Genomic DNA, 26,563 nt, shown 5'->3' on the forward strand with positions numbered 1-26,563 from the left:
CAGGAAGCCTGCTGTCTTTGGGGTCGCACAGAGTCGGACACGACTGAAGCGACTTAGCAGCAGCAGCAGCAGAAGCAGCAGCAGTACCAGGAAGCATGTGGGATCTTAGATCCCCAACCAGGGATCAAACTTGGCCCTCCGCAGTGGAAGTGCAGGGTCCTAACCACTGGACTGCCAGGGAATTCCTTGATGTTACTTTTAAAAAGATGATGTTTAGGCCCACCCAAGGATGCCAAAAAAAAAAAAAAAAAAATTTGATTATGATTCACTGAAGGCTTAGATGATGGTTAGCATTTTTTAGCAAAAAGGTGGGGTTTTCTTTGGTTTTTTGTTTTTTCTTTTTCAGCCATTTGTCATGAAGGATCTTAGTTCCCTGAGCAGTGATCAAACCTGTGCCTCCTGCAGTGAAAGGCAGAGTCTTAACCACAGACCAACAGGGAAGTCCTAGCAATAAGGTATTTTTAATTAATGTATGTACATTTTTTTTAGACATAGTACTGTTGCACACTTAACAGACTGTAGTCTAAACACAAATTTTATATTCCCTGGGAAACCAAAACATTTGTATAATTCACTTTACTGTGATATTTGCTTTATTGCGGTGGTCTGTAACCAAACCCACAGTATCTCTGAGGTATGCCTGTATTAAATCTTCCAATCTTTGAACATAGTTTTGCATTCCATTTATGTCTTTATGTTTCTATTTTTTCTTTCAGTGTTTATTGAGATATAATTGACCATATAGTTTAAGGTATACAACACAATGATTTGACTTACATCATGAAATGATTATGACAGTGTTCAGTGTCAATGTTTTATTGTATGTGTGAAGAGTCATTGCACATACTGCATTATATTTATTCCTGGAATTTTACGTTGCACGATGCTACTGTAAATTGCATCATGAAGAAAAGTTTTCACTTGTTGATATATAGAAATTACAACTGATTTTTATATATTGACTTTGCATCCAGTGACTTTGCTAAACTCTAATAACTTATCTGTAAGTTCTTTTGGCTTTTTTGCATACACATTCCTGTTGCTTGGGAATACTTTTTTTTTTCCTTTCTAATCCTTATACCTTTTTACTATTTTTTTTTTTTTTTTTTTTACCTTACTACACTGTTGAAGCCCTCCAATATAATATTAAGGCTTAAGGTCAAGAATTCAAAGTGTTGTTTTTCTCTAGTAATGCTCTGCTGCTCCAGAGGTAAGGAATTCACAAATAGTCTGTTTTAACTGGGGTTAGATTTTAGCCCAGTGAGTTTATCTAAGAAGAGCCAGGGTAGGAGAACTGTTATCAGACTGGCTAATGGTTAAGGTAAGGACTTCCCAGGTGGCTTCATGATAAAAGAATCCCCCTGCAATGCAGGTGACAAGGGCAAATACAGGGTAGAGAGGAAAAGGCATGAGGAGAGGATCTGAAATGTCCTAGAGGGCAGTGGAAAGAGGAGCTCTACTTGCTTTGCCTTTACAGGGAGCATGAGAAGCTGTCACCGGGGGTGGGGCATAGAGGTGAGGGCAGAGGGAGACGGACAGGCTTCCACAGAAAAGCAGCCGAAAAGAGAGGACAGCAGTGGAGGCAGAACTTCAGGGAGGACACGGAGCGTCCTCTGCAGGCACCAAGGGTGTTAAGGCAAGGTCCCAGTCTTCTAGCCCTAGGACAGGGAGCAGGGCATAACTTGGCCACGATCCCTTTAAACCTCAGAACAGTTGCCCACACAGCCTCCAAGACCTAGGTGGCTCTTCCATCTTTTGGTTATTCAAAGATCTACTCAGGCAGATGGTTACACTGGCTCAGGCACCTCCTCTGGGATCCAGCATCCCTCTCCCTAGCGTCCCACCTATCTACAACCTTCGTTAGTGTAAAGCTTTCCGCCCTCCTCTCGTTAGATCGTGAACCCTGAGGGCGAAGGTGCGATGGAAACCATGTCTTTGGCTTCCCTCCTCCAGCCCCTGCACCGAGCTCCCATCCAACCAAGGTCTGCCTTCAGCACCTCTCCAACGCCCATAGTAACCCAGACCGTACTTTCTTTGCTCTGACCTTAGGAAGTCCTCAGATTCTGAGACACCAGAGGGCACCACTGGAGCCCACCCACCGGCTCTCCGTAGTCACATGAGGTGCTGGAACTGGGAATCCCGCCTCCTGGAAGCGAAAAAGTCAATAAAGGGGCCTAAGAATATGCCATTTGATTGGTTAGTGGTGATGTCATAGGTACCGTTTGGGGCGGGCCAGAGGCCGAAGCCCAAGTTCTCGGCTGGTTCCAAGCAGGAGCCGCGCCCCTTGGAGCGTTCGGGGCCTTAGCCCTAAACCTCTCCTCGATCCAGGGACGCCGACGCCTTCTGACTGTGGCGTTGCAGCCCACTATCGGTGCTGCTTTACAGGCTGGGCCGTAGAACACCTCCTGGATTGTCTCTCCCGGCTATTCTGGAACCAGCGGAGCCTCCTCCCCCCAGACAATGAGTCTGCCGTGGGGGTGGAGCCACCCATTGTCCCAATAGAAACAGTGACTTTCTGATTGGAACGCTCGGTGTTCACGCCCCACGCCCCCGCTCGTCTTCGGTGACGTTTATTCCCCGGCGTCTGCCCATTGGATCTTACTTGAGTCTTACTTGAGCCGGGAGTAGAACAGCGCGGGCAAAACTGAGCTTTTCCATTAGTTCCTTCAAAGGGTTAAGGGACGCAGTCGTAGAGCGCAAGGGAAGGGATCTGAGGAATCCGAGCCTCAGTCCTGCGGCAACGCAGGGTTCATGTGGTATTCCAGAACACTGGAGACCCGCTACCCAAAAGAGGGGTGTAATTTCCAGTGGAAGAGCAGCCGGCCGAAAAACCAGGGAAGTTTAGCTTCTGTTCCGGCTTCGGGCGGGTCACCTCTGGTCCCTGCTCGGTTGGGGCGCTCCAAACAAGCAGATGGTCGCGACATGTTTCATGAGTTAAAACTCACTGATCGAACGGTTAAGGCTGTTCGGGCAGCTGGCACCCCAAGTGACTTCCGACCTCATGATGGTATCTCCACCCAAGAGTTGAGAGAAAACTCTGCACATCGTAGGCACCAAAATTTCAGACCAAATTCCGGGACAGGGTTCGGAACTAGTGGTCAGGAAGGCGGGGCATAAGAGATCTGCAAGCAGAAGGCCGAAGACAGAGCTGAGACAGCGCCCTAGAGGGAGGGAGGCGGGTGAGGGCGGTGGCCACGAAAAGGAGGGTGGGACCAAGGGGTGGTGAATCTCCCTGCCCGGTTCAGCACCGTGGGCAGCACTTGCGTTCTGCCCTCAATAAAGATGGCGATCATGACTTCTAAGTCGGCAGCTGCCATGCGCGATGGCCTGTGCCATCGGATTTGGAGCTCCAGGGCGGGGATGGAATGAACCATCGCAGCGGCCGGGAGCCATGTTGGAGCGGCGGGAGGCGGCAGCAGCGTCAGGGATGCTGTGGTGGGGGCGGCAAAAGCCGGGGCCGCTCGCCAAAGGGCCTCTGGCCGCGAAGTAGATGGTGCCCAGAGGGTGGCAACGGCGTGGAGCGACAGGCCTAGAGGCAGGGGACTGGGGTGGCGGCAGGGGTCCGGGTGGGGGTCCGAGCAGCGAGGCGGGCCCAAGGCCTGGACCGGGGTGGAGGACAGTGGAGGCAGTGTGGGGAAGTGGGGGGTGATGGCGAGGCGGCAGCCGTGGTGGGATCTCAGGGGGCCGACGACCCCGCTACTCCTGCTCCTTTCCCTCCTCTCTTTGTTCCCTCTTAGCCGGGAGGAGCTGGGGGACGGTGGGGGCCACGGCTGGGATCCGGGGGTAGCTGCTGCTACGGGACCAGGGGCGCGGATCGGCAACGGAGCCTTAGCTCTTTGTCCCGAGCCTCCCGGGGTCCGAGAGGACGGAGAGCCTGGCCTGGGAGTCAGGGAACCTGTCTTCGTGGGGCTCCGAGGGGGAAGGCAAAGCGCCCAAAGCGGTCGAGGGCCCCCGGAGCAGCCGGGGCTGGGAGCGGAATATGGGGTCAAGACATTTGGGAGCCGCGGGCGGGAGACCGGACAAGGACCAGGGTCTCTGTTATGCTGGCGCCCAGAGGTCTCCTCTTGCAGGCGGATAGGGCCTTTGCGAAGAGATAGTCTGTCACCAGAGGGTTTGTCCCCAGGGGTCCCAGGCCCGGAGAACAACCCTCCCTTCCCTTCGGACCTTCTGATTCGGCCCCGTGGTTCTCAGCCGGTGTCCTCTCGGAGGAATACTGGGAGAGGCTCCTCCCCAAAAGTGGGAACCACGCGCTGCTGCGGGGAACTGTGGGGACCAGGGCGCAGGGGTCAAAGCGAGAGAACAGCGACATCCCGAGCGAGGAGGACAGGCCCCCGGTCGGACCGCCCTCCCGGGGCCGTGGGATCTGGCCCCGGACTGGATTCAGCACCTCGCACAGCGAGGACAGCTCCCGAGTCTGGTTCAGCACCGCGCGAGTCTCGGACAGCTCCCGAGCCTACGCCCGAGCGCATGCGCTCCCGAGGTCTCTTCCGCCGCCGCTTCCTCCCGCAGCGCCCCGGGCCGCGCCCCCCTGGGGCCCCGGCCCGGCCTGGAGCCTGGAGAATACCCCTAGAGGGCCGGGCCCGCCCCCGTCGCGCCGCGAACCGCCACCCACAGTTTCCGCAGTACAACTACCAGGCACTAGTGCCGGAGAATGAGGCGGCGGGTACCGCGGTGCTACGCGTAGTGGCGCAGGACCCGGACACCGGAGAGGCTGGGCGCCTAGTCTACTCGCTGGCTGCGCTCATGAACAGCCGCTCTCTAGAGCTGTTCAGCATAGATCCGCAGAGCGGCCTTATCCGCACAGAGGCTGCTCTGGACCGCGAAAGCATGGATCGCCACTACCTGCGCGTGACGGCGCAGGATCATGGCTCACCGCGCCTCTCTGCCACCACCATGGTGGCCGTTACAGTCGCCGACCGCAATGACCACGCGCCGGTATTTGAGCAGGCGCAATACCGGGAGACGCTTCGCGAGAACGTGGAAGAGGGCTACCCCATCCTGCAGCTGCGTGCCACAGATGGTGACGCGCCCCCCAACGCCAACCTGCGTTACCGCTTTGTGGGGCCTCCAGCTGCGCGCGCCGCCGCCGCTGATGCCTTCGAAATTGATCCGCGCTCGGGCCTCATCAGCACCAGCGGTCGTGTGGACCGCGAGCACATGGAAAGTTACGAGCTGGTGGTGGAGGCCAGCGACCAGGGCCAAGAGCCCGGGCCGCGCTCTGCCACCGTGCGTGTGCACATAACCGTGCTGGACGAGAATGACAACGCGCCCCAGTTTAGCGAGAAACGCTATGTGGCACAGGTGCGCGAGGATGTGCGCCCCCATACGGTGGTGCTACGCGTCACAGCCACGGACCGGGATAAGGATGCCAATGGACTAGTGCACTACAACATCATCAGTGGTAACAGCCGCGGCCACTTTGCCATTGACAGCCTCACAGGCGAGATCCAGGTGGTGGCCCCTCTGGATTTTGAAGCAGAGCGAGAGTATGCCTTGCGCATCCGGGCTCAGGATGCAGGCCGCCCCCCGCTGTCCAACAACACTGGCCTGGCCAGCATCCAGGTGGTGGACATCAATGACCATACTCCTATCTTTGTCAGTACACCCTTCCAGGTCTCTGTCCTGGAAAATGCACCCCTGGGCCACTCAGTCATCCACATTCAGGCAGTGGATGCAGACCATGGAGAGAATTCCAGACTGGAGTATTCCCTAACTGGCGTGGCACCCGATACACCCTTTGTGATAAACAGTGCCACTGGCTGGGTCTCTGTGAGCGGTCCATTGGACCGTGAGTCTGTGGAACATTACTTCTTTGGTGTGGAGGCCCGGGACCATGGCTCGCCCCCACTCTCAGCCTCAGCCAGCGTTACAGTGACTGTGCTGGATGTTAATGACAATCGGCCTGAGTTCACCATGAAAGAGTACCACCTCCGACTGAATGAAGATGCGACTGTGGGCACCAGTGTGGTCAGTGTGACTGCTGTAGACCGTGATGCCAACAGTGCCATCAGCTACCAGATCACAGGAGGTAACACTCGGAATCGCTTTGCTATCAGCACCCAGGGGGGTGTAGGTCTGGTGACGCTGGCCCTGCCCCTGGACTACAAGCAGGAACGCTACTTCAAGCTGGTGCTAACTGCATCTGACCGTGCCCTTCATGATCACTGCTATGTGCACATCAACATCACAGATGCCAACACTCACCGGCCTGTGTTTCAAAGTGCCCACTACTCAGTGAGTGTGAATGAGGATCGACCAGTGGGTAGCACCGTGGTGGTCATCAGTGCCTCTGACGATGATGTGGGTGAGAACGCTCGCATCACTTATCTCCTGGAAGACAACCTGCCCCAGTTCCGCATTGACACGGACTCAGGGGCCATTACCCTGCAGGCCCCCCTGGACTATGAAGACCAGGTTACTTACACACTGGCTATTACAGCTCGGGACAACGGCATCCCACAGAAGGCAGACACTACTTATGTGGAGGTGATGGTCAATGATGTGAATGATAACGCTCCACAGTTTGTGGCCTCCCACTACACAGGGCTGGTCTCTGAGGATGCCCCGCCTTTCACCAGCGTCCTGCAGATCTCAGCCACTGACCGGGATGCTCATGCCAATGGCCGGGTCCAGTACACTTTCCAGAACGGGGAAGATGGGGATGGAGATTTTACCATTGAACCCACCTCTGGCATTGTCCGCACCGTGAGGCGGCTGGATCGGGAGGCGGTGCCAGTGTATGAACTGACTGCCTACGCAGTGGACCGAGGTGTGCCCCCACTCCGGACTCCAGTTAGCATCCAGGTGACAGTGCAGGATGTCAATGACAATGCACCGGTCTTCCCAGCTGAGGAGTTTGAGGTGCGAGTGAAGGAGAACAGCATTGTGGGCTCGGTGGTGGCCCAGATCACTGCAGTGGATCCGGATGAAGGCCCCAATGCTCATATAATGTACCAGATCGTCGAAGGGAACATCCCTGAGTTGTTCCAAATGGACATCTTCTCGGGAGAGTTGACGGCACTCATTGACCTGGACTACGAAGCTCGCCAAGAATACATAATTGTTGTGCAGGCCACATCAGCCCCTCTAGTCAGTCGGGCCACTGTACACGTCCGCTTGGTTGACCAGAATGACAACAGCCCTGTGCTCAACAACTTCCAGATCCTCTTCAACAACTACGTATCCAACCGCTCGGACACCTTCCCCTCAGGCATCATTGGACGCATCCCAGCTTATGATCCAGATGTCTCTGACCACCTCTTCTACTCCTTTGAGCGGGGCAATGAGCTGCAGCTGCTGGTGGTAAACCAGACCAGCGGAGAGCTCCGACTCAGCCGCAAACTAGACAACAACCGCCCACTGGTGGCCTCCATGTTGGTGACTGTCACAGGTGAGGGGCGGGGGTTAAGCAAGTGAGCCAGTGACCTTAGCCTGTCAGGTCCTCAGGGCCCCCCACAAGGCACTTCAAAGAGGGGTTTCCAGACTTTCCAAGAATCCCTTAAGTGCTGCGTTCCTGCACGCCACAGGATCTGCCATAGACCTCCCAGGTTAGGGTCATATAGTCTCTGCTTAGGGTCTTGGACAGTCTCCACTGAACCCCGAAGATTCTAGGGCGTTATGAGCAGACCTCATAAAGACTCTTAAACTGCTTTATTTAAATAATTACTTTTTTTTATTTCTTTTTGGCTGTGCTGGCTTTCTTTCAGTTGTGGCAAGAAGGGTCTACTCTCTAGTTTCAGCATGCAGGCTTCCCATTGCAGTCATTTCTCTTGTTGCAGAGCGTGGGCTCTGGGGCACTTGGACTTCAGTAGTTGAAGCACAGGGGGTCAGTAGTTGTGGTTCCAGGCTCTAGAGCACAGCTCAGTAAGTTGTGGCACACGCACTTGGTTGCTCTGTGGCACGTGGGCTCTTCCCAGATCGGAGATCAAATTCCATTTGTCTCCTGCATAGGCAGGAGGATTGTTTACCACTGAGCCACCAGGGAAGCCCAAGAACCGTCCGCTTGTTAATCTAGGGATTGCTCTCCTCCTTCTGAAAGGCTGGAGTAATGCTCTGGATGTCCCAGGAAAAGCCAGCATCATACCCCTGTTCAGATGAAGGGTTACTTTGGGTCCATTCTGACTCTCAGCCTGTGGAGAAGAGGGAGGCCAATCGTTTAGTGGTCGGGAACAGCATCTTCTTTTGGCAGCTTCAGACAGAGAGCAGACCCATATTAGCCTGGCTGCTATCGATGGGGCTGACTGAGCCCCTGCCCATTGGGAGAAAGTCTGGAGATCCACTTGTCTCTTCTGCAGCCGTGGACCAAGGCTTTTACAAACTGTTCCCTCAAAGGAGAGTGCGGGTGGGAAAAGCTCTTGCAGGCCTAAATACTGGAGGCTGCAGGGGTTGGGACAGACTTTACCAGTGCTTATTCTCCAATTCTGAGGCATAGGACTCCTGGCACTGCCAAAGAAGGCACATCTTCATTCATCCCTCAATTCCCTGGACAACAAACCCTGTCGGCCACCCAATGTGTGGAGATGAGGCATATAAGCACCTCATCCTCATTTCTGAGGGTGGCCACTGAAATCGCAGGACCCAGGTCTGGGGTGATGGGCAGCTTGCTGATCCAAGGATGCTGCGGAGGAGGTCAGGGTCCAAGATTCTCTTGGAGAGAAGGAACTTGCTGACCCAGGGTTCTGGGAGATGCGGTTGAGTGGTCACAGGCCTAGGGACCCTTCTAGTGAGCTGGGAAGACAGTTGGATAACCAGAGATAGGGAATAGGTGATCCCTCACCTGGAGGATATTCTCAGAGGGGATGTTTTGCTAGTTCTGTAGTGCTGGGGAATGGGAGGAAAGAAAGTCAGTCATCAGTGGCCTTTGCTCCTCTTTCTATCCTGATTGGCCTGCTGACCATAAACCTGGGGAAGGGTGGGTTACTGATCACTTAGGGACCATCTTGTGTGCTGTTGGAGGAATGACCTGCTGACCCATGGGCACTACTGGCGGCCAGAGAGTGGGTGGGTTGATCCCTGGCTCAGGCCATTCCCCATGCCGGAAGGAGGGGACAGGAAACAGTACCTTGCTGACACCTTGGTGCAGAGAGAGTTGGTGATCATAAGCCGAGACCCCCTTGTGTCCTGGTAAGGTCAGCCCACTAACACAGAGGTGCTGGGGGACTGGGCCAGTAACCCTCCTCTGTCCCTGGGAGGGGCGGGCGCTGACCCCACACTGACCTCCTCCCCCATTTCCACCGGCAGATGGGCTGCACAGTGTGACGGCCCAGTGCGTGCTTCGCGTGGTCATCATAACTGAGGAGCTGCTGGCCAACAGCCTCACCGTGCGCCTGGAGAACATGTGGCAAGAACGCTTCCTGTCGCCACTTCTGGGCCACTTCCTGGAAGGCGTGGCTGCGGTACTTGCCACCCCCGCCGAGGACGTCTTCATCTTCAACATCCAGAACGACACGGACGTGGGGGGCACCGTGCTCAACGTGAGCTTCTCGGCGCTGGCGCCCCGCGGGGCTGGAGCCGGCTCTACAGGCCCCTGGTTCAGCTCCGAAGAGCTGCAGGAGCAGCTGTACGTGCGCCGCGCCGCCCTGGCCGCCCGCTCGCTGCTGGACGTGCTGCCCTTCGACGACAACGTGTGCCTGCGCGAGCCCTGTGAGAACTACATGAAGTGCGTGTCGGTGCTGCGCTTTGACTCCTCTGCGCCCTTCTTGGCCTCCGCCTCTACGCTCTTTAGACCCATCCAGCCCATCGCAGGCCTGCGCTGCCGCTGCCCGCCCGGTTTCACGGGAGACTTCTGCGAGACGGAGCTCGACCTCTGCTACTCCAACCCCTGCCGCAATGGCGGCGCCTGCTCACGGCGTGAGGGCGGCTACACCTGCGTTTGCCGGCCGCGCTTCACGGGTGAGCGGGGCGCGGGGCTGGGGGAACAGGAGGCAGAGTCGGGGGCGGAAGTCAGTGCTGAGCATTGGGCATCACTCTTGAGCCACCCGGGGTCAAGTTGGGCGCGGTTATTCCAGAAGCGGTAGAACCCGGCAGAGAGGGAGTCTAAGGCCGCGAAGAAATAAAGGTCTTGGCTGGGCCAACCCCCTGGTGGCTCAGATGGTAAACAACCTGCCTGCAGTGCAGGAGACCTGGGTGGGGAAGATCCCCTGGAGAAGGGAATGGCTACACACTCCAGTATTCTTGCCTGGGAAATTCCACGGACAGAGGAGCCTGTCAGGCTACAGTCCATGGGGTCGCAGAGTCAGACACCACTGAGCAAGCATCTAACAGTTTAACTGGGCAGAGGAAGAGGAGGGGGCGTGACCCTGGGGAGGGGCATGGCCGGAAGGGGAGAGAGGGCAGGGTCTGGTATAATAGGAGCATGCCCACAGCGAGCGGGACTTTTGCATCTTCTTGGCTCTCACCTGGAGATCGTGGCCTTCGGAGGGGCGGGGCCCGCTGGAGCCGGGGGCGGGGCGTGGTCTGACCCCGCCTCTGCCGCCGACTTGACCCCCTAGGCGAAGACTGCGAGCTGGACACGGAAGCCGGACGCTGCGTCCCGGGCATCTGCCGCAACGGGGGCACCTGCGCCAACGGGCCGGACGGCGGCTTCCGCTGCCAGTGCCCGGCGGGCGGTGCCTTCGAGGGTCCGCGCTGCGAAGTGGCGGCGCGCTCCTTCCCACCCAGTTCTTTCGTCATGTTCCGCGGCCTTCGACAGCGCTTCCACCTCACGCTGTCCCTCTCGTAGGTGCTCGCCCGCATCTGCGCGCCCGCACGGGGTCCCCACCACCTCCAAGACCCGGGTTCCTGACTGCCCCCATCCTGGCGTCCCATGGGACACCGCCCCCTCCCCGCCCTCCCTCATCACTTCCTCCCTCACCTAGCCTGGGTGGGCTCCCTCAGACCTTCTTGTCACAGGGATGGTGGGTGTGAGGAGGGGGTCTTGCTTGTGACGGGCCCCTCCCCAACCCCAGGTTTGCCACGGTGCAGCCCAGTGGGCTGCTCTTCTACAACGGACGCCTGAACGAGAAGCACGACTTCCTGGCCCTGGAGCTCGTGGCTGGGCAAGTGAGGCTCACATATTCCACCGGTGGGTGCCCCTGCCCCGTGGGTCAGTGTAGGGAGAGGGGGTGCATGTGTGGGGGAGTTGGCTGGGGGTGGGGTGTGAACCCCCCAGGCCCTCCTGAACATGTAGCTCCACCCATGCCCAACAGACCACTTTCTCTCTCCATGAAGGCTGTGCTTCTCCCACGTGTCCAGAGGCACTCTGGTCCGGCCAGTGTGGCCACCAGCAGGGGGACGTTATCTGATGCATCCAGGGTCACCCTGGGAGTAGCTGTGCTTGCATGAGTGGGTAGGGGGAGGGGAGGCCTCACAGCTCTAGACCAGCCTCCATACACAGCTGCCTTGCAGGTGAGTCCAACACAGTGGTCAGCCCCACGGTTCCAGGGGGCCTCAGTGACGGGCAGTGGCACACAGTGCATCTGAGATACTACAACAAGGTGGGCACCACCCTCGGCCTGGGAGTGCAGGGAAGGGGCTGGGATACCAGGTTCTGGGATACCAGGTTCTGGGATACCAGGTGACCCCTGGGGGTCCTGTTGAGTGACGTGCCAGGTCTCTAGCCCCGGACAGATGCCCTGGGGGGTGCTCAGGGCCCCTCCAAGGACAAGGTGGCTGTGCTGAGCGTGGATGACTGCGATGTGGCTGTGGCTCTGCAGTTTGGGGCTGAGATTGGCAACTACTCATGCGCGGCTGCCGGCACGCAAACAAGCTCCAAGAAGTGAGCTCCCCAGCCCCTGAGCCCCAAGCCCCCTGCCTGCCAGAGCCCACCCCACCTTTCCAATACTGCCTCCAAACTCTCCACCCTTGCCCAAACCACCAGATTTTCCTTTCCCCACTCGAATGCTGAAACCCCACTTCACCTTAGCCCCCATCTCTGTGTTCTACCCCAGACTCCCCTCTTGTACACATTCCCCCAGGCACCCACTCTCCCAAATTCTCTACTCTCTTGGTCTTGCTAATGCCCCACAGCCCCACCTGACCCCTATCACCCCCCCAGCCACCCTTCTGGCTCCCTTTTTCATCCTCATCTTCAACCCCAGCCCCTTCCACCTTTCCCCAGACCATCTACCCATCAGAAACTCTCCTTTGCACCCCCACAACTGAAGTCAGGCCCTAGTCCTTCCTCAGCCTGATCTTACCCTCCCCATTCAATCACCTTACCCTCTGAGTCCTACCCCCTCCATTTCCTATCCCCTCCCCCAACCCAGGAGCAAGCCTACCCTGGCCCCAGTCCCACCAATGACCTGGACCCCTGACCCCCAGGTCCCTGGACCTGACAGGCCCTCTGCTCCTGGGGGGTGTCCCCAACCTTCCCGAGAACTTCCCCGTGTCCCACAAGGACTTCGTTGGCTGCATGCGGGACCTGCATATCGATGGCCGCCGAGTGGACATGGCGTCCTTTGTCGCAAACAATGGCACTGTGGCAGGTAGGCCACGTCCCCATCATAGGGAAAAGGTGGAGGGCTTTATGGATGGACTCAAACTCTGACCACCTCCTTGTCTCCTTTTCTGGCAAGCATTCTGCTGCAGTCTGGCCTTTAGGACCTGAGTCCAACCAACTCCACCCCCTGCAAGAACATGGGGCTGAGGTCTTGGGCACTTTCAGCCCCCCAGGCCCTGTATTTTGTCCAGCGCTTGTGCCCTCTCTCGTGTTCTCATGGCCTCCATGTACTTTTCTCTCTCAGGCTGCCAGGCCAAGCTGCACTTTTGTGACTCGGGCCCCTGCAAGAACAACGGGATCTGCTCAGAACGCTGGGGTGGCTTCAGCTGCGACTGCCCGGTGGGCTTTGGAGGCAAAGACTGTCGGCTCAGTGAGTGGGCAGCCCGGGGCAGGAAGGGCCTGTGGAGTATAGCTTCTGTTCTCAACGTGAGGCCTGTGACTCTGCTCCTTTTACCCCCCCAGCTATGGCCCATCCCCACCATTTTCGTGGCAACGGCACACTGAGCTGGGACTTTGGAAATGATGTGGCCGTGTCTGTGCCATGGTACCTGGGGCTGGCGTTTCGGACGCGGGTGAAGCAGGGGGTCCTGATGCAAGTCCAGGCTGGGCCACATAGCACACTCCTCTGTCAGGTGCGTCTGCCCTCCTGAGCCCTTCCCTAGACCCCAGCTCTCAATCTTTGAGGCCACCAGCTCTGTTCCTGTGGTTTCAGGCCTGGTCCCCGGTGGCTCAGATGATAAAACATCTGCCTGCAATGCAGGAGACCTGCATTTGATCCCTGGGTGGGGAAGATCCCCTGGAGAAGGCAATTGCAACCCACTCTAGTGTTCTTGCCTGGAGAACCCCATGGAGACAGGAGCCTGACAGGCTACAGTCCATGGGGTCGCAAACAGGACATGACTGAGAGACTAAGCGTGCGTGTGTGTGCGCACACACACACACATACACAGCATACTTCTCTACTAGGAGCACTGATCATACTTGACCCTGCTCTCGACCTTGGCCCTTGACCCTCTTCCCTATCATATCCTCTGCAGGTATAGCGTCCCAGCCTAGCTCTCCCCTGCCACCTGCACTAATCCATGACCCCTGCCCCTTAACTTTACTCTCAGAAGCATAGAGTGCCCTGGCATAGGGCCCTCCATGCCAAATACAGCCTGTCCCTCTTGTACTGACCTCTGCTCTTCGTGACCCCACCTCCTGACACTCCTGGCCCCTGCCCAGTGTGGGGCTCTGACCCCAGGGCTGTGCCTCTCTGCCTGCAGCTGGATCGGGGGTTGCTGTCTGTAACAGTGACCAGGGCCTCAGGCCGGGCTGCCCACCTCCTCCTGGACCAGATGATAGTCAGTGACGGCCGGTGGCACGATCTGCGGCTGGAGCTGCAGGAGGAGCCAGGTGGCCGGCGGGGCCACCATGTCCTCATGGTCTCATTGGACTTCAGTCTCTTCCAGGTCTGACTTCTAACCCTGGGGTGGTCCATTCTCAGCCTTCCGACCAGACCCACCTCATCAGAACCCCACTCAGTCCAACTCCTCTTCTTCCGTCCACTGCACATAGTCTGATGTTGTCTCCCAAGTCCCCCTCCTCACGTCCTTGCTCTAAGCCCATCCTGCTCCGCCCTCCTCATGTCAGGGAGGCTATGCAGATTTCTGGCCTGGTCTTGGGGTACCTCTGTAGCTAGCACTTTGCCAAACTTCTTCTGGTCTCCTGATCGTCCCAGCTCAAAACCATGGAATTTCAGGGTCTATTCGGGGTCCAGGAGAGAGGGCCCAATCCAGAGCCCAGCTCTAGACTAAACCTTCCTGTCATTTATCCCCTGTGCTCCAGCAGGTCCTCTGTACTCGGGAGCATCTCATGCCCAGACCAGCCCTCTGGTCCAGACGTCCAGAGCGTGGTGCAAGGCTAGGATAAGGCCAAGGCTGCCACTGGGGTAGGGCAGGGGTTCATCGGTCCCCCCTCACCGTGCTGACTGTCCCCTTCCCCCAGGACACTTTGGCAGTGGGGAGTGAGCTGCAGGGCCTGAAGGTAAAGCGACTCCATGTGGGAGGCTTGCCCCATGGTGCTGAAGAGGAGGCTCCTCAGGGTCTGGTTGGCTGTATCCAGGTGAGGGTCAGCGTGCAAATACGAGGTGGGGCATTAGGGTGAATGGTCAGAGATCAGGGGTGCCTTGAGACCCGAGATGCTGCATTCACCTGGAGGTTGGTATAGGGGTAGTGGTGACCAGAGCCATCAGAGACAGGTCAGGCCCTTCTGTGCTGTTGGACGTGAGTGCAGCTTAGATGATCAAGGGCCATTAGAGGCCTATGTCAGGGAGAGCATAATTAGGGTTCTCATGGGGGCACTAAATGGGAATATTGGATCAGGGTTTAGGGTACCCACTCCAGCATTCTTGCGTGGAGAATTCCATGGACAGAGGGGCCTTGCCGGGCTACGGTGCATGGCGTCACAAAGAGTCGGACACAACCGAGCAACTAAGCACACCGGGGTTTGTAGGGAGATTGCATGTCAGGGGTCACGAGACCATGTGGGTGGCTCTGCTGGACTCGGGGCTGAGGTGCTCTAACATGGGTCTCACCTTGCCGCCTATGCCCGTAGGGAGTATGGTTTGGCTCCACGCCTTCAGGGTCCCCAGCCCTGCTTCCCCCAAGCCACCGGGTGAACGTGGAACCTGGCTGTGTCGTGACCAACGCCTGTGCCTCTGGACCCTGCCCTCCCCATGCTGACTGCCGAGACCTCTGGCAAACCTTTTCCTGTACCTGCTGGCCAGGTGCGGCCTGGGTGGGGGCAGGGTGATCTGGGGCTCATGGTGAAGACTGGGGGACCTGGAGAGGAGGCAGGCGCTGAGAAGGACAGATGCCTTCTTCCTCCCATGCCTGTGGCCAGTGTCCTCAGCTCCCTGACCCAACCCACAGGTTACTATGGCCCGGGCTGTGTGGACGCCTGCCTCTTGAACCCCTGTCAGAACCAGGGGTCATGCCGGCATCTCCCAGGGGCCCCCCATGGCTATACCTGCGACTGTGTAGGTGGCTATTTCGGGCACCACTGTGAACACAGGTAAGGGGCTGGGGGCTGAGGTGATGGAAAGAGTTGGAGAGGGTTGGGGAGGGTCGCTGAGCTGTGGCGGAGGCATCTCACCTGGCTCTCCACCGCAGGATGGACCAGCAGTGCCCGCGGGGCTGGTGGGGGAGCCCGACGTGCGGCCCTTGCAACTGCGATGTTCACAAGGGCTTTGACCCCAACTGCAACAAGACAGACGGGCAGTGTCACTGCAAGGTGCGCCTGGCCCCTGGCCTTTCACCTGTGCTGTAGCCATTCTGTGATGCTTGCTGACCTCTGACACAGCCCCTGACCCCTTACCCCTACCCTGTGACCTAACTGCCACCTCTTGTCCTTGACATCTGACCCCTCCCTTGTATTTCCCTTGAGGCCCGTCTTCCTTCTGGCCTGTGAGCACTGTTCTGCCAACCCTTTGCCCTTGATTCCACCCACTCCCCAGGCCCTGACCTGAAATCCTCACCTTAAGCCCTGACCCCTGACCTCCGGCCCCTGACCCTGTCTCAAACAGGAGTTCCACTACCGACCTCGGGGCAGTGACTCATGCCTGCCGTGCGACTGCTACCCAGTGGGCTCCACCTCACGTTCCTGCGCCCCCCACAGTGGGCAGTGCCCCTGTCGCCCAGGAGCCCTTGGCCGCCAGTGCAACAGCTGTGACAGCCCTTTTGCAGAGGTGACAGCCAGCGGCTGCCGGGGTGAGCAGGCTCCACGTGCAGCAGGCTGGCTCTGGCATGTTGCCCGCCAAGTCCCATGGCATGCTTGGCTCTCTGGGTAGGGGCTCTGGATAGCTTCTTGTGCTGCCCAGGGGCTCCCACATTGGCCCCAAGTATTTTGATGGCCTGTCACAGAATCTGATGGGCCAGCTCCCCTGAGGCCAGCAGCAGAGTGGTAGGCAGTGGGCCTGGGGTAGGTGAGGGGTCAGCGGATGTGGCCATCCCTGGCCCCAACCCCTGGCTGCCTGCCTCACTGTCTTCTTCCTCCCTAGTGCTCTATGACGCCTGCCCCAAGTCCCTGAGGTCTGGTGTGTGGTGGCCGCAGACCAAGTTTGGCATCTTAGCCTCAGTGCCCTGTCCTCGGGGGGCCCTAGGTGAGTACGTGGGGGACAGGCACATTGCTGAGGGTGGCGATTGGCCTGTCCTCTGACCGCTAGAGCCACCTCTTTTCCTGAGTTGGTTGGCCTTGTTCCTGCCAAGAGGTGGGAGCTGGGTGGGGGGCGACATTGGTCCCTCGTTACCTCTTCGTGGCTCTGGCTCCCTCCCCCTGACCCTCACTGAGCCTCCGTCTGTTTCTCTTGGCTTCTGGGCAGGATTGCGGGGTGCAGGTAAGGGGTACGTGTTTGCTCAGGTGCGCTGCCCCCTCCCACTGCCAGAGCTTTTGCAGACCCCTCCTGCTGCCTGAAGTCCCTGCAGACCCCTCTCCACTGCCTGAGGTCTCTAAAAGCTCCTCCCAATTGCTTGAAGTCCCTGGAGGCCCTTCCCCACATACACACTTCCTAAGGTCCTTGTAGACTCCTGCTCAGTTCCTCAGCTTCCTGCAGGCCTCTTTCTACTGCCTGAGGTCTTGAAAGACCTCTGCCCTCCATTGGAGGACCCCACAGATTCCTCTCCGTTGCCTGAGGTCCTTACAGAACCCTCCCCGCTGCTTGAGGTCCCCACCACGGCTGGACCAAAGCTGTCTCGTGTGCATGCTCCTGTGCGTGTTTCCCTGTGCCTGCGCACGTGTCTATGTCTGTCTTTTGGGAAGGGGTCTCTGCGTTGAAGTCAGTGTTCCTCTTGCTGGTGGCGACAAGCTCTCTTAAGGGCCAGGTCAATTTCATTCAACTTTCATTCCAGTCTCACAGATTAGAGAGAGATGGCAGCAAAGTCCTTGGGGAAGTTGAATTTTGTGTGGGAATTTTGATCCCCACCCTATTTTGGTCACAAAATTCTACTGGAAAACCTGGATGTCTGTGTGTGTGTGTGAAAGAGAGAGAGAGGGGGAGCATTGTGTGTCTGTGTGTTTGTCCTGGGTCACACAGCATCTACTTGTGTGTAGGTGAGAGCATTGGCTTGTGTGTTTGGGTGCACATGCACCCACACACCCACACACACACACACACACAGGGTTTCCCTGATAGCTCAGCTGGTAAAGACTCTGCCTGCAATGCAAGAGACCTGGTTTGATTTCTGGGTCGGCAAGATCCCCTGGAGAAAGGATAAGCTACCCACTCCAGTATTCTTGGGTTTCCCTGGTGGTTCAGTTGGTAAAGAATCCACCTGCAGTGTGGGAGACCTGGGTTCGATCCCTGGGTGGGGAAGATCTTCTGGAGGAGGGCATGGCAGCCAACTCTAGTATTCTGGCCTGGAAAAATCCCCAAGGACAGAGGAGCCCAGTGGCCTGCAGTCCATGGGGTCGCAAAGAGTCAGACACGATTGAGCGACTAGCACACACACACAGTCCCGCCCTTGTGTTCTCCTTTATGTCATGGCTGTTCGAAATGGTCCCCAGACCTCTAGGAATTGACTGATAAGCGCCTGGGGCCCATCTGGGCTGGGGATTGGGTCTTCTCCATCCTGGGGTGCAGCCATGGATGCCTACTCCCTGGTCCCTGCATCAGAGCTTCCTCTGGGGTAGAGGAGGGTGCTGTGGTTGCCTCCTCAGTGAAGGGGTCCAGGCCCCAGGACTGATCGAGGGTCACCTGCTTTCAGGTGCGGCCGTGCGGCTGTGCGACGAGGACCGGGGTTGGCTGGAGCCTGACCTCTTCAACTGTACCTCCCCAGCCTTCCGAGAACTCAATCTGCTGGTGAGACTGCCTGCACCTTGCCCTGCACACGAGACTGGCCCCAGCAGTGGCCCTGGCCCGTCTCCCCAGGCCCGTGGCGGGCCCTACACATCATGCCCCAGCCCTTGACATCCTGGGCTTTTCTGTGTAGTCCTTTAATCTGGCCAAACCCTTCTTCCCATGAGGCTTTTGAGAAAGGCCCAAGAGACCACAGATTGACCGCTTCTTCTTTATCCGGCAGCTGGATGGCCTGGAGCTGAATAAGACGGTCCTGGACACGGTGGAGGCCAAGAAGCTGGCTCAGAGGCTGCGGGAGGTGACCGGCCACACCGACCACTACTTCAGCCAGGACGTCCGAGTCACTGCCCGCCTGCTGGCCCACCTGCTGGCCTTTGAGAGCCGCCAGCAGGGCTTCGGGCTAACAGCCACACAGGATGCCCACTTCAATGAGGTGGGGCCGCACCCGGGGCTCCTGATTCCCTGGCCCCAGACCCCTGCCCCCCAACTCAGGCCCCTCCTGATCCCCGGGAAGTGAAGCTCATGGGCTCTTTCTCCCACCTTGTCCACTCCAGACCTACTCCCTGCCTACTGGGGCCCCCCTAAGCACCTGGCCAGACCCCTCAGGCACCCCCTCACGTGTCCTTACCTGGCTGGGCCCGCTTTCACCTCCCTCCTCCCAGAATCTGCTGTGGGCCGGCTCTGCACTGCTCGCTCCAGAGACCGGGGACTTGTGGGCTGCGCTGGGGCAGCGGGCCCCCGGAGGCTCCCCGGGCAGCGCCGGGCTGGTGCAGCGCCTGGAAGAGTACGCAGCCACGCTCGCGAGGAACATGGAACTCACGTACCTGAACCCCGTGGGGCTGGTGACACCCAACATCAGTATGTGGAGGGTGGGCTGGGGCAGGGGGCTGTGAACTCAGACCCGGAGGTCCGAGGGGTGGGGGCTGTGGGTGGCAACATTAGTGGCTCGAGACTGTGCTTGGCAGGGACGCAGGCTCTGCGCTGGTAGCCAGGAGGCCATATGGGTGCTGGGACTTGGGTCCAGAGTGGGGGGAGGCGGGAGGGGGAGATCCCTCAGCACAGGGTGGAGATCCTTGCTGGGTCTCACCCCTCTTCCTCTGGGGCAGTGCTCAGCATCGACCGCATGGAGCACCCCAGTCCCACCCGGGGGACTCGTCGCTACCCTCGTTACCACAGCAACCTTTTCCGGGGCCAGGATGCCTGGGACCCTCACACGCATGTGCTGCTGTCTTCCCAGGCCCCACGGCCATCCCCCGCTGAAGGTGAGAGGTCACCCCTGGGCCGGGTCTCGTTTCCCTGCCCAACCCCTGCCCAAAGCGGAACCCCGCATGGCCCTCCTGTCACTTCTCTCTTTGCCCAGACCCTCCCCCTCACTGCAAATGACCTCTGACAGGCCTGGATACTCGGGATTCAGCCCCAGGGGCCTGTGAGTTCTTCACTGGCACCTGCTCCCTGCACTCCCTGGTTCTGGACCCTCAGGGAAGAGATTCCCATGCTTGATGCTGGCTCCGGGTCAGAGCTGGGTCTGTGGGTGCTTGGGGGTCAGAGGTCACTGACAGTGGCTCCTCCCCCTCCTCCGGCAGTTCTGTACCCCAGCGGCAGCAGCATGGAAAATGCCACCACCTCGAGCATGGCACCCCCACCAGCCCCTCCAGAGCCCGAGCCCGAGCCTGGGATCTCCATTGTCATCCTCCTGGTTTACCGCACCCTTGGGGGGCTGCTCCCTGCCCAGTTCCAGGCCGAGCGCCGGGGTGCCAGGTATGAGTAGAGTTACCCCCAGGCCTCTCAACCCTGGGCTGCCTGCTCGCTCTGACCCAGCTTAGAACCGCCCCCCACTTATGGTGGACAGACAAGCAGGTTCACCATCATCCAGAGACGCGCCTGGCCACACTCCTGCTCTGCGAGTCTCATCCGTGCCGGGCTCCGCCATGTCAGTGTGTCTGGGGGACTAGATAGACACAGAGCCACAGCTGGGCCAGTCACATAAAGGATACAGGAGCCAGCCAGACAGGCAGACTGGCCTATGGAGATGGGCTGACCAAAGGGGGCCAGCCGGGGGCATGCAGGGAGACACAAAGTCTACAGCTGCTTAGGCTGCAGGCTCCAATGTGAGCAATGGATCCAAAGCCCCTCAGCTGTAATTCTGCAGAACCAGGCCATGGACTCCTGGTGCTGAGGCCACTCAGTGGAGGCTGAAGGAGTTCTCAGAAACAACAGCCAGCCCAGGGTGCCCCAAGCTCTGGGCAAGGGAAGACAGGGAGGTGGGCAGTCAGCTTGGGAAGGCTGGCGGCATCCAAGCTCAGGTGGGGTGTCTCCTCAGGGTTCCCCAGAACCCAGTTATGAACTCCCCGGTGGTCAGTGTGGCTGTGTTCCACGGACGCAACTTCCTACGAGGTGTCCTGGAGTCCCCGATCAGCCTGGAGTTCCGCCTGCTACAGACAGCGAATCGCAGCAAGGCCATCTGTGTGCAGTGGGACCCGCCTGGCCCGTGAGGACCTCCACTCTGGAAACCCTTGGTCCCCCTGGTAGCCCCTGGGAGGCCCAGCCTGCCCCTGGGGCCCCCACCCATGCCCCTGTGCACCCAGACCCATGAGGAATGCGGCTCCCGAACTCCAGGCGCCCGCGGCCCCTCCCAGTGCCTCTCATAAACCCCTGCCTGGCGACGGGGCTCTCCCCCGAGGGGATGGTCGGTCTGACTGCGCTGTGGCCACAGGGCAGACCAGCACGGCTTGTGGACTGCACGGGACTGTGAGCTGGTGCACAGGAACGGGTCCCACGCACGGTGTCGCTGCAGCCGGACGGGCACCTTCGGGGTCCTCATGGATGCCTCCCCCCGTGAGGTGGGGCTGGGTTCGGGGAGCTGAGGGAGTGGGAGGCTCAAAGGGCAGGGGTGCCTGACAGTCCCTGCGACCCTCCCTGTCCCCGCAGCGGCTGGAGGGTGACCTGGAGCTTCTGGCGGTGTTCACCCACGTGGTCATGGCAGTGTCCGTGGCTGCGCTGCTGCTGACCGCGGCTGTCCTGCTGAGCCTGCGCAGCCTCAAGTCCAACATGCGGGGGATCCATGCCAACGTGGCTGCCGCCCTGGGGGTGGCTGAGCTCCTGTTCCTGCTGGGGATCCACAGGACCCAAAACCAGGTGCAGGGGCCGGGTTGGGGGACCCGTGTGCTGCTGACCTCATATGGCCCAGGAAGGCGGAGGGCGCCAGAGTGCATGGTCAGAGGTCAGGGGTGCTCAGTCACTTTGGGGCGGGATGCTGGGGTAGGGTGCGGTGGTTGGGGGTTCAGAGGTGGAGTGAGGCGGAGAGATCCTGACGTCCCCCCGACCCCCACCAGCTGCTGTGCACCGCGGTCGCCATCCTCCTGCACTACTTCTTCCTGGGCACCTTTGCGTGGCTCCTCGTGCAGGGGCTGCACCTCTACCGCATGCAGGTGGAGCCCCGCAACGTGGACCGCGGCGCCATGCGCTTCTACCACGCCCTGGGCTGGGGCGTGCCTGCCGTGCTGCTGGGTGAGGGCCTTGCTCCCTGGCCTGTCCAGGCCTGTGACCCCTGACCTCCATCCATCACGTGGGCTGACCCCTGCCCCTGATCGTGACCCTAGCCTCAGCCCCCTGTGCCACTTGTTCAGGGAGGAGCCTGCCCTGCCCCCACCCCAGCTTCTCCCCGGGTACGTGAGAGGGTTGGTCGGCAGCTCTGGAACACACCCCCTCCATCCTGTCCCTTCTCCTCTGCAGGCCTGGCCGTTGGCCTGGATCCCGAGGGCTACGGGAACCCTGACTTCTGCTGGATCTCCATCCACGACCCCCTCATCTGGAGCTTCGCTGGCCCTGTCATCCTTGTGCTCGTGGTGAGTACCCTCTACTCAGTCCCACCTTGTGCTCCCCTCAGTGGGATGGGATAGGAGGTGGCCCTGCAGCCAGTGTGGTGGTATCGGCCGAGGGGTGCCAGGTGGCAGTCTGCAGGCTTCCTGGGCTCAGCCTCCTTTTCTGTTCCTGCCCAGCTGGCATGGAGATGGCAGATGTGGGGTCACAAGCTCGGCTGCTCTCCCTACCTGTCTATCTCTCCATCTCTATTTTTCCATCCCTCTCTGCTTCCCTTTGATGGACTTCCCTTGTTGGACTTTGCCAACAAAGGTCTGTCTAGTCAAGGCTATGGTTTTCCCAGTGGTCATGTATGGATGTGAGAGTTGGACTATAAAGAAAGCTGAGCATGGAAGAATGGATGCTTTTGAACTGTGGTGTTGGAGAAGACTCTTGAGAATCCCTTGGACTGCAAGGAGATCCAACCAGTCCATCCTAAAGGAGATCAGTCCTGGGTGTTCATTGGAAGGACTGATGCTGAAGCTGAAACTCCAATACTTTGGCCACCTGATGTGAAGAGCTGACTCATTTGAAAAGACCCTGATGCTAGGAACGATTGAAGGTGGGAGGAGAAGGGGATGACAGAGGATGAGATGGCTGGATGGCATCACCGTCTCAATGGACATGAGTTTGGGTAAACTCCAGGAGTTGGTGATGGACAAGGGGGCCTGGCGTGCTGCAGTCCATGGGGTTGCAAAGAGTTAGACATGACTGAGTGACTGAACTAAACTGTTTCCCTATCTCTGACTTTTTCCATGATTCTCAGCTCCCCTGTTTCTCCTTGGTTATTATGTGTGTGTCTGTATATCTGTGTATATTTCTCACGGGTTCTGCCTCTCTGTCTATGAGTCTCAGTGTCTTCTGTCCCTGTCTCTCTGTTTGTCTCTCACTCTCTCTGTCTCTCTCTGCCCTGCTCCTGATCCACATGTCTGGCTGTGGGTCCAGATGAATGGGACCATGTTTCTCCTCGCGGCCCGCACATCCTGCTCCACTGGGCAGAGGGAGGCCAAGAAGACCTCTGTGCTGTGAGTTAGCTTGTTGGGGGAGTGGGGGATTTTCAGAATGGCAGCCCTCTCCTGGGTGGGGTTGGGGGGCTTCCTGGAGCACCCCTGGTTCAGGCTGGGCTCCAGATTCTGGGTAGGGGGATGAAGTCACCCTTCATCCCCTAGCCAGCCGTCCCTCTCTGGTACCCTTGACTTACTTTGGCCCCACACGTCTGTCTCCACCCTGCTGTCTCTCCAGTCTCCCAATGCCTGGATGGCTCACTTTGCCCTTTGCCTTGCGTGTTTCCATGTGCCTTCCATGCTTTCTCTCATGCCCCGCCTCCCAATTCCAGTCGGCTTTCCCCATGTCCCCTCGCGGCTCCCTGAGTACTCTCCTGGTTCCGCCTGTGACCTCCAGACTCCCCTAGTGCCCTCCTGAGACCCCCACATTTCCGTGTGAGTTCCTTTCCCTTCACATCCCCGTGTGTCCTCCCATGTCCCCCACTTGAGCCCTGCGTGACCCTCACGTGTCCTGTCCTTTCATGTTCCCGAGGCAGGACCCTTCGCAGCTCCTTTCTGCTCCTTCTACTGATCAGTGCCTCCTGGCTCTTTGGCCTTCTCGCGGTCAACCACAGCATCCTGGCCTTCCACTACCTCCACGCTGGACTCTGTGGGCTCCAGGTAACCCTGACACCGCCCCCCTGACTCTGGACCAGATGGGGCTTCGGTAGGGTGGGGCCTGGGGCCTTAACCCCAGGCCTGGAGCTGATGCCCACCCGATGATTGACAGCTGACTGCTGCTGAGCCTGGACTGGCCTTCATCAGTGCTGAGGCTCCTGGCTGCTTGCTGGTCCACAATGACCTTCACTGACTCCAGTCACTCATGACTTCTCACTACTTCTGTTGCCTTTCCCTCATTCCCTTACTGGGTCCCCCTGGGGCCTCCGCACAGCCTCACTCTCATCTGCAATGACTGATCCCACTTGCTGACCCTCATCTTGCTGACCCTCATTGACTTCCACTGGCCCTAGCTGACCCCCTCACAGCCCTGCTCTGACCTCTCATGGCCCTCACTGTCTCCTCTCTGATCCTCGCTGACCCTCAGGGCCTGGTGGTATTGCTGCTCTTCTGTGTCCTGAACTCAGACACCCGGGCTGCCTGGACACCAGCCTGTCTGGGCAGGAAGGCAGCGCCCGAGGAGGCCAGGCCGGCGCCTGGGACGGTGAGGGGCCCTCCGGGCAGAGGAGTTGGGGTAGGGAGCCTGGGAGGCCAGCGTTGGAGGCTTCCCCAGGGCTGGCTCACATGCCTGTCCCCTCCACCACCCCAGGGGCCTGGCGCCTACAACAACACGGCCCTCTTTGAGGAGAGCGGCCTCATCCGCATCACTCTCGGTGCCTCCACTGTCTCCTCGGTGAGCAGTGCCCGGTCCGGCCGGACCCAGGACCAAGACAGCCAGCGGGGCCGCAGCTACCTCAGGTGAGGGCAGGGCCGCCTCGTGAGGGGGCATACGGCCCGGGGCTGGCATTACCGGGTCCTTGGGCTGGCTCCACCCGTCTTGGCCATCTGTGCCTCTGCTCTGCTGCCTCTGCCCCAGTGTCTTCTGCCACACACCCAGGGGTACCTTCAGAGCTATACCGTGTGCGGCTGGCTGGGTACTCACAGGTGCCCTGCTTCCAAAACACCCCGTCACATCCCTCTTTGATGGGGGCTCCTGCGTTTCTAGGGACAACGTCCTGGTTCGACATGGCTCGGCTGCTGACCACACTGACCATGGCCTCCAGGCTCACGCTGGCCCCACTGACCTGGACGTGGCCATGTTCCATCGAGATGCTGGTGGAGGTGGGGGCCCGGGCCAGGGAGGAGGGACTCAGAGGGTCTCTCCCCCGTTCCCCTTTCTTCTGCCCCCAGGTGGGAGCAGCAGCTGACAGGGCTGGGGCAAGCTCCCCTAAGGTCGCAGCTCCAGGAAGCACCTACCCAGACAGCCCCAATTCTCCTGGCCATGACCCAGCCCTCCTGTTCCTGCCTCCTACTCCAAGCTTGCCCCGAGTTCCCAGAGCCTCCCTCAAGACCCCCACGGCCCTCACCTCCCCCGGCCACTGCTGTGTGTTCCTCCTGACCTTCCCCCCTCCAGGCGCAGACTCCGACTCTGACAGTGACCTGTCCTTGGAGGAGGAGAGAAGTCTGTCCATCCCATCCTCAGAAAGTGAGGACAATGGCCGGACACGGGGCCGTTTCCAGCGTCCACTCCGCCGGGCAGCCCAGAGCGAGAGGCTCCTTACCCACCCCAAAGGTAATAGGACCCCTCTGACCCCATGGATGACCAAGAGATACCCCATATTCCACTTGGGTGTGAACCCAGGAGCCCCGCTAGCCCCTGAAGATTCCTGGGACTGACTTTGGGGTCATCATGGGGTGCCCCCACACCTCTCCCCATCCAGCCTCTCACCAGAGCTCTGCTGGCTAGAGACCCAGAAGGGGCCCAGGCAACAGATGAGCAAGGTCAGGGACATTACAGGGTGATGTGCCATCCCTCCTCTTCCCTGAGGGGTGGGGTTCAGCCTGGTCTTCCTGACCCCTCAGTCATCAGGTTTCCCCACCGCCAGTCTCTGTCTGTCTCAAGTCAAGAGTAGGGGGAGCTTATCAGTCCCTGGATGGTTCCATGGATCTCCAAGAGACACCCTCCTATTCCTACTGCTGCTGCATCAGCGAAGCCCAGATCTCAGGCATCATTAGGGTTAGGGGGCCACGGAGTCCGGATTGCGGGGTTGCCAGACCCTGCGGTGACTCTTGTAATCGACCCTGGCTCCGCAGACGTGGACGGCAATGACCTCCTGTCCTACTGGCCAGCCCTGGGGGAGTGCGAGGCTGCTCCCTGTGCTCTGCAGACCTGGGGCTCTGAAAGGCGCCTGGGGCTGGACACCAGCAAGGACGCAGCCAACAACAACCAGCCCGACCTGGCCCTGACCAGTGGCGATGAAACCTCCTTGGGTGGGGTCCAGCGCCAGAGAAAAGGTATGGAGCCCTCGGGGTTTCCCTGGGGGTCCAGTGGTTAAGGCTTCGCCTTCCAATGCAGGGAGTGTGCGGGTTCGATCCCTGGTTGGGGGAGCTAAGATCCTACATGCCCCGGCCGAAACCAAAACAGAACAAAAGACTGACTTTAGCCTGTGCTCCAGGGACCCTGGGAAGTGGCCAAGCCCTGAGCCAGTGGATTTCATCCTCTTAATCCAAACAGCCTCACAGGGACCCTGAGGACTTATCTCCCTTGTGTGGGGGGTTCTGCTCCTCTATGCTGCTTCACGGTCCCACAGGACAGCCCCACTCTGGCCTGAGACGTGCTTGCCCCACAGAGACCCCAGGGGCCACTCTTGCCTTAACTCATGGGATTCCTCCCTGTCCCCCTGGAAGGTTTCT

General features: G+C 59.0%; 1 protein-coding gene across 1 annotated transcript in view; it reads left to right on the forward strand.

Moving 5' to 3' along the window:
* The first annotated feature begins 1,107 nt into the window (after window positions 1-1,107).
* Window positions 1,108-26,563, forward strand: part of CELSR3 (cadherin EGF LAG seven-pass G-type receptor 3) — a 29,751-nt gene continuing 4,295 nt past the window's right edge. The window contains exons 1-33 of the mRNA XM_086368103.1: window positions 1,108-7,390; window positions 9,241-9,891; window positions 10,491-10,716; window positions 10,947-11,062; window positions 11,386-11,474; window positions 11,598-11,755; window positions 12,301-12,464; window positions 12,723-12,848; window positions 12,941-13,110; window positions 13,744-13,929; window positions 14,465-14,581; window positions 15,074-15,245; window positions 15,391-15,532; window positions 15,631-15,751; window positions 16,044-16,227; window positions 16,518-16,619; window positions 18,220-18,314; window positions 18,535-18,744; window positions 18,974-19,169; window positions 19,418-19,573; window positions 19,895-20,069; window positions 20,632-20,799; window positions 21,025-21,151; window positions 21,240-21,446; window positions 21,644-21,818; window positions 22,044-22,156; window positions 23,115-23,194; window positions 23,710-23,833; window positions 24,258-24,374; window positions 24,480-24,628; window positions 24,876-24,991; window positions 25,284-25,442; window positions 25,964-26,164. Coding sequence (XP_086224229.1) covers window positions 3,649-7,390; window positions 9,241-9,891; window positions 10,491-10,716; window positions 10,947-11,062; window positions 11,386-11,474; window positions 11,598-11,755; window positions 12,301-12,464; window positions 12,723-12,848; window positions 12,941-13,110; window positions 13,744-13,929; window positions 14,465-14,581; window positions 15,074-15,245; window positions 15,391-15,532; window positions 15,631-15,751; window positions 16,044-16,227; window positions 16,518-16,619; window positions 18,220-18,314; window positions 18,535-18,744; window positions 18,974-19,169; window positions 19,418-19,573; window positions 19,895-20,069; window positions 20,632-20,799; window positions 21,025-21,151; window positions 21,240-21,446; window positions 21,644-21,818; window positions 22,044-22,156; window positions 23,115-23,194; window positions 23,710-23,833; window positions 24,258-24,374; window positions 24,480-24,628; window positions 24,876-24,991; window positions 25,284-25,442; window positions 25,964-26,164 — 9,034 coding nt within the window. The 5' untranslated portion in view covers window positions 1,108-3,648. The remainder of the gene's footprint in view (window positions 7,391-9,240; window positions 9,892-10,490; window positions 10,717-10,946; window positions 11,063-11,385; window positions 11,475-11,597; window positions 11,756-12,300; window positions 12,465-12,722; window positions 12,849-12,940; window positions 13,111-13,743; window positions 13,930-14,464; window positions 14,582-15,073; window positions 15,246-15,390; window positions 15,533-15,630; window positions 15,752-16,043; window positions 16,228-16,517; window positions 16,620-18,219; window positions 18,315-18,534; window positions 18,745-18,973; window positions 19,170-19,417; window positions 19,574-19,894; window positions 20,070-20,631; window positions 20,800-21,024; window positions 21,152-21,239; window positions 21,447-21,643; window positions 21,819-22,043; window positions 22,157-23,114; window positions 23,195-23,709; window positions 23,834-24,257; window positions 24,375-24,479; window positions 24,629-24,875; window positions 24,992-25,283; window positions 25,443-25,963; window positions 26,165-26,563) is intronic.

This window comes from Bos grunniens, chromosome 22 (assembly GCF_055505025.1).
Source record: "Bos grunniens cultivar Pamir isolate PY7600 chromosome 22, Bosgru_T2T1.0, whole genome shotgun sequence".
NCBI lineage: Eukaryota > Metazoa > Chordata > Mammalia > Artiodactyla > Bovidae > Bos > Bos grunniens.